General features: G+C 47.5%; 1 protein-coding gene across 1 annotated transcript; it reads left to right on the forward strand.

The window, feature by feature from the left end:
- The first annotated feature begins 79 nt into the window (after positions 1 to 79).
- COX19 (cytochrome c oxidase assembly factor COX19) lies at positions 80 to 3,582 on the forward strand. The gene is made up of 3 exons (XM_021539711.3): positions 80 to 260; positions 358 to 469; positions 1,467 to 3,582. The coding sequence occupies exons 1-3, from the start codon at positions 179 to 181 to the stop codon at positions 1,552 to 1,554; spliced, it is 282 nt and encodes a 93-aa protein (XP_021395386.1). The 5' UTR covers positions 80 to 178; the 3' UTR covers positions 1,555 to 3,582.
- The last annotated feature ends 2,935 nt before the right edge of the window (positions 3,583 to 6,517 follow it).

Here is a 6,517-nt window from a genome sequence, read left to right on the forward strand (position 1 = left end):
GCAACGCGCGCTCACGGTCACGTGACCCTGCGCTCCAGGCGCGCGGCTCCCCCTGGCGGCGGGAACGGGCGGAGGGACCGGGAGCGACCGGGAGGGACCGGGAGGGACCGGGAGGAACCGGGAGGAACCGGGAGCGACCCGAGAGTTTCCAGAGAGCGACCCCAGCCCCGGCACCGACATGTCCACCGCCATGAACTTCAGCAGCAAGAGCTTCGCGCCGCGGCCGCCGGACAAGGGCGCGTTCCCGCTGGATCACTTCGGTGCGGTAGCGCGGCCTAGCGCCGGGCCTGTCCCGCCGGGCCTGTCCCGCCGGGCCGGGCGCGGCCTAGCGCGGCCCTCGCGGTGTGTGTGTTCCAGGCGAGTGCAGCGCCTTCAAGGAGCGCTTCATGGAGTGTCTGCGCCGCAGCGGCTACGAGAGCGCGGCCTGCCGGCAGAGCGCCATGGCCTACCTGGAGTGCCGCATGGACAGGCGAGTGCGGGACGGCGGCCGCGCCCCGCGGGCCCCAGGGGGAGCGGGGCCGCGCTCCCGCCGCGCTTTCCGTCCATAAAGCAAACATGCTGCGTGTTAGCATCTCTAACCCCTGCCTTGTGGCTCCCGCTACGCCCGCTGTGAAGCTTTTTTTTGTTCGTTTACAGCCGTGGTTACAACTTAAACTTTTTTTGTAGCCCATCCTTTGCGCACCTTGTGCATGGCTTTCTCAGAAAGAGCTGTGTTCAAGATGCCTACAAGCGTTGTGTATAACCTAGCAATGAATTTTCAGAGCCAGTGGTATTTTTGCATACACTAACGCAATTGAGTCTTAATTAATGCTGAGTTCAAGTGGAAATAATTTGGCCTGTTAGCTCCTTAGCAGTATGTTTCAAGCAGGCAAGTTAAAAGCTTTTGTGTGTCAGTTCAAGTGAAGAAAGTGTTGGTGATTGGTTTTCCAGGGATGTTTCCATCCATGCATTGCTTTGCATTGCTTCCTGTACGAGGCTGAGTCGGGGAACTTTGAAAAATTTACAGATTTCCCTTTATCGAGGGAAAGTACACTGCAAATCAAAAATGAGTTTGAAAATCGCTACAGCAAAGCCTAAGGGCACAACAAACGCTGTTCTAAACCAGAGTCTCTTGAAAATGTCAATGGCATTGGTAGAATTTTGGGAAGCTCTTGTGCAATGCAGTAATTAAAGATAACCAGGAGTCAGGTCAGTTTCTGACTAAACTCTTACGCAGTATCTAAAATGGGGAAACAACATATTTAATTAGAAAACCACTGTAAAGGAAGAAAAATAATTGCTGAGTGTTGCTTTCCTTCAACTGAATATTCTGAGGTCTTGTCAAACAGCAGTCACTCTGTATAGGTATCTTGGATCTGTTCAGGGTAAATAATAGTAAATGAAGTAGAAAATGCTGCTGCTCTCTAACCAAGAGAGAGGCTGTGTTCTCTAAAATGTGTTTTGTTGTTTTCTTCTTTTTTACTTAGGCAACTTATGGCTAATGAACCACTGGAAAAATTGGGATTTAAAGATCTGATAAATGAGAAATCAGAAGAAAAACCTGAGAAGTCGTGATGAAGACAGACAACTTTGCTCCTCGTGAAGGGAAAGCATTACTCTGAATGTAGTACATTCTGGTCATATTGCAATAGGAAGTGTTTCCTGAAAGAACCTTTTTCCAAAGGTTAATTGTCCTAAAATAAGATTTTTCTTTAAATGAGCAAAAAGTACTGTCTTTGTCTGCTTTGCTCAAGCATTTCTTAACTTCTTTCTTTTAATTTCTCTAGAGGCAAGACAGTTACAGCCCAAAGTGTTCTCCCTGTAAGAACAGTGAAGTCTTATTTTAAGGGGACAAAAGCCAAAACCAAACAATCCTTTATTGTGTAGGTTTTTAACTACTGATTAATCTTCTGTGGGCAGTACTGATATGCTCACAGCAGTTACTTGCCAGGTGGAAATGAAGCTGTTGTACTTTAAAATTGATTTTTATAAAATACTGGCTTTAGTCCCCATGCCTGGGGTGGTCTCACCCTGCTGTGGAAGACATGGGGGTACTTGAAGTGCAGTGTTTTTTCAGTCATTTCATCTTCCATCATTGTTGGGAGAGTGTTTCTAGTTCCAGACACCAGTCAGGGAGTGATTCTGCTTTTATTTACCATGCCACCAGTGTTCACCTAATTTTTTCATCATTTCACTGGCAATAGTGGTATTTCTTTTGCATGTTCTAATGCAGTTGAAGTATTTCTTAATTAATGTTGAGTTCCAGCAGAAATAATTTGGCCTGTTAGCCCCCTAGAAATGTGTTTCAAGCAGGCAATAAATCTGTAACTCTTCTGGATGTGTTGTCCACTGTATGTTCTGCTGCTTTTGTGTTTGTTTTTAACCCAGTGAATCAGTTCTCTGTGTGTCTGGCTCTCTCTGCCAAGGCAGGTCCCCAACGCTTCCCGCTTTATCTGCTGTCCCCTCTCTGATGCATCTCACCTCCCCTGCTGGCTGCTTTTGCTTCTGCCTCTCTCCACTGTGCACCTGCTCATACTGAGTTCGGGGAAGGGTGGAAGAACATTTTCTGCTCCTCATACTGATCACTGGGGCTGAGATTGAAATTGTTGCTCTGTCTAATCTGATGGAACAGAGTGCACATAGCTCAGAGCAGTCTCCTGTTTGAAAAGGACATTTGCTTGCTGCTGCATATTTTTATTCCACTTCATTCTACTGTTCAAATTATATTCTTTGGTGAGATTAGTACATTTATAGGAAAGATAGAGATTGTATTGCTGCAACAGACACTAAAAGACATTATATTAAACCACTGAATAAGAGCTTTCTTTTAGCGATACCAAATTAGAATTAAAATAATCTCCAGCATCTTCAGAAGAAAGAAATCAAATTTCATGCTTCTGTGCTCCCTGAATATTATAAGGCAAAGTGAATTCCTGGTAGGTCTGAAAGAACCCACCAGTGGTGGGGGAGTAATCTGGGCTGTTACCAATGGTAATTTCATTTTTTTGGCTGTTATTCTGCACTGTTGTTTTGGCCAAGCAATTCCTTCACCAGTTCCATCTGTGTTGCCCTGAGACATTGATGCCAGCCCTGTCCTCCAGGTTGTTACAAAGTTTTTGAGGTGTTGAGTGATTGCCACCCTAAAAAGACTGCAGTGGGGAGAGGTTTGGACCTTTCAGCAGCCCTAAGATCACATCCTCATCCTGTCCAGATCCATGGGCACGCTGAGCTCATCCTGCTTCCCAGCACAGCAAGTCAGCTGCTGTCCCCTCGTGCCAGGACAAAGAGGGCTGTGAGTGGAGAGCTGAAAATTCAGGGGATGGGCAGAGGCACTTCTGTTCTGGCTGTAAGCAGTGGCAGCAGAAAAGAATGTGTTCAGTGGAGCTTTAAGGGAAGCTCAGAGCTGCTGGGGGACATCAGACATTGAGATCTGATGCAGTTGAGAAGTGGGGGGAAAAGCCATTAGTGCCAGATCTGGGGTCAGTTTTCCCAACTTTGTCAGGGGGACAAGTCCCTGCAACACTGGGAGAGTTCCCATAATGTTCTTCAGTTCATTCCTGCCAATGTACAAATCATGAATTAAATCTTTCTACTTGAAACCTCTTTATTTTAGTATTGCTGGTGGTATCCAGGTTTGTACTCCTTTAAACTGACAGTGGGGTATAAGCCAAATGAAAGCAGTAGGTTCACAGCCAACTTTGCTATGTTCCAGGAGCCTGTCCTGGAGAGGTTCTGATACACTGATTGGGAAAAATCTGTATTCTGGAAACGCTGGGCTGAGCTGTGTGTGCTCCAGGGGAGGCAGTTTGTCAGGGACGCTGATTTCTAGGTGGAGCTGTTTGGAGCTGATGAGCTGCTGTGCTGTGGGAGTGCATCAATCTCCCTGTGAGGAGCCTGCCAGGTGCTGCCCGTGCCAGCGCTGCCTGAAGCTCCACCTGCTGACAGATCCTGCGACCTGGAGACAGGCAAACCATTGGGAATCAGCTGGGATTGACGTGCAGCCTGCCAGCCTGGGTGTAATTGCACAGGTGTGCAAGGGATAGCCCGAAGCAGGAGGAAGTGGTGACTGGTGGAGTGAAGGTCTATGTGAGCTGTTACCATCGCAACAGAAATCAATAAACCAGGGAGGTGCAATTGTCTTTTCTGTAGCTTTTCTGCAGCAAAGCCTCATTCACACCCTAATGAGGCACCCAGCTGCTTGGGATCGGTCCCAGGGAATCCCCGGAGGGCTCTGGATCAGCAGAGCTTTGCCCACACATTCTTTGCTCAGATTAAAATCCACTCAACCACAAAGAGCTTAACCTTGATCACAGCAGTTATTTACAGAGAGAACATTGCTGCAAGTTAACCATCCTTAGTCTTCCTGGGAGACCTCGAGCTCTAGGTGTATCTCTCCAAACAACTACAGTGACCTGCAGAACCAGGAAGAAAGGGTTTAATAAACATTTCCAGAGCTCTGGGTGTGCTTTTACAGAAAAGCCTACACAAAGAGAGCCTCCTGCTCTTGCTCTGGAAATGGGCCATGGTCCAAGGTCCTTTGTAGCAGCACAGTGAGGCTGTGCCTCGGAGCTGAGGAGGGATTGTAGCTGCATCTGCCACCTGCAAGGACATACCTGGCATAGCAGGAGGTCACAGCTGTCAGCACCTGCGGGTGGATGTTTGGGGCTGTGAGCAGTCAGAGCAGCGGGTGTGGCTGCTGACCTTCACGCTTGGTCCTTCCCCAAAGCATTCTCCCAGTTTGTCCTGCTGGCTTCAAGCCCAAGGAGCTCCTTGTGGCTGGTTGTTTCACGTATGCACCAGCTTGGTTTCCTCGGGAGAGCACATTGCTGCTGGTGATTTATGTCCTTAGGGGCAGCAATCACAACAGCTTTTACTTATTGCTGCCTTTGGTTTTGGCTGAACCAGGTGAGGGGCAACGAGTTAAAGCACCTCTTAAATTTCACCTCGTTGTCTCACTCCAAGCAGAGAACTGAGAGGCAGCACCATATTGACAGATCCTCTGGAATGAAACCTGGGTTATAGGAGGCTGTGAGAGAAGGAACAGCCTGCTGCCATATAAAAAATGTCTGGAGCATCACTTGTTGCTGCTCTGAGAAGTGCCTTGGATGTTCTGGCTCCACTGGAGAGCAGTATTTTTCTACGTTTCTCATCCATATTTCCTGGGATGGGCATGATGCTTCTGCTATTGTGCAGGACTGCTGTCGTCTGGTAGCATACCTATCCAGAGGACTTAAGTGATTTTGTGCCCGGAGGAGATCCATGCTGGAAGAGATCCTTCTGCTAAATTTGGAATATTGTATATTATATCAGGTTTCCCACAAAAATCAAAGCTCTGACTCACATGAATTTAAAAAAAAAAAAAACTGGAAGTGCACATACAAGGGTATATTTTCTTTTCAAGGGCATTTCAATGAAAACTGGACATCTGATTAAACTGATCCTGTTTTAATTTTCTTTTTTTTAATGATCTGCTCTGTAAGTAATTGGCAATGTTGCTTTTTTGTCAGGATGCAGCAGATTTTCTAGCTTACAGATTCCAAGACAAAATGCCTTCCTTCTGGAATGAAGGTGCCATATGGCTTGAAATGCATAATTGATCACTGCTCAAAATAGGAGCTTCATAGAAAGTCACCTAGAAGTCCAATGAGTGTATGCAGGGGACCTGATAGACCTTGATCCATTTTTTGTTTCCTGGAACTGATGATGATACAGGGACAGGTTTTTATGGCTTTCCCTAGAGGTTCTGATGCTTGTGTTCTCTCTCATTATCCAGGAGATTTTGGGATTTGCATTAGCAGGTGCATCAGTCTTATGCTTGCTGACTCCTGCTGGGCTTGGCTGAATGACAAGCTGGCACTCACCATCTAGCCCAGAAAAGGCCACGGTTCTCTGGGAGGTAAAACAGTTCAGCTGACAAGATCTGTGGGCTGAATCCAGCCCTTGGTGTCCCACATTGCAGTGGGGTGCCTGCACAAGCAGCCCTTCCCACACAGAGTGAGGTAGGTTCCCACTGCTGTGGGAGGGATGTTGGGGCCACCTGTCCTACAATGAACTGCACCATAAACCACCTTGTATTGTGGATGCTTTTCTGTCCAGGTCCTTGTGAATTATGGTAAACCCAGATAGGAGCAGTGGTGGAAAAAAAGAGCAGGGGGGTGAAGAAAGCAAGGAGACAGAATGACCCAGGCTTTTCACTTCACCTTGATGGGTTTAAAAAGCAGGTGGTGGGGGTGCTTTTACAGCTCCTTTGGGCAGCTGACTCCTTTGCCTATTTCAGTAACCTTAGAGGAGATGACAGCTGTGGTTTCTGAAGGATTTCTAGTTTTCTTGCTGCTAGCAAGCCCTGCTGAGCAAGAGCCTACTCACACACCCAGTCTGATCCTGCTTGCAGAGCTGCTGAACAAGGGCAGCATGTGGGAAGGCAGCAGCATGGGAGGGGGTGCTCTGCGAGGGAGTCAGGCCCCGTCGTGTCTCTCAATTTGCATTTCTCTGTTATTAAACCATGCTCTGGTTTTCAGCTGGGTTTGGAAGCATCTCT

The sequence above is a fragment of the Lonchura striata genome, chromosome 14 (assembly GCF_050655825.1).
Source record: "Lonchura striata isolate lonStrDom1 chromosome 14, ASM5065582v1, whole genome shotgun sequence".
Taxonomy (NCBI): domain Eukaryota; kingdom Metazoa; phylum Chordata; class Aves; order Passeriformes; family Estrildidae; genus Lonchura; species Lonchura striata.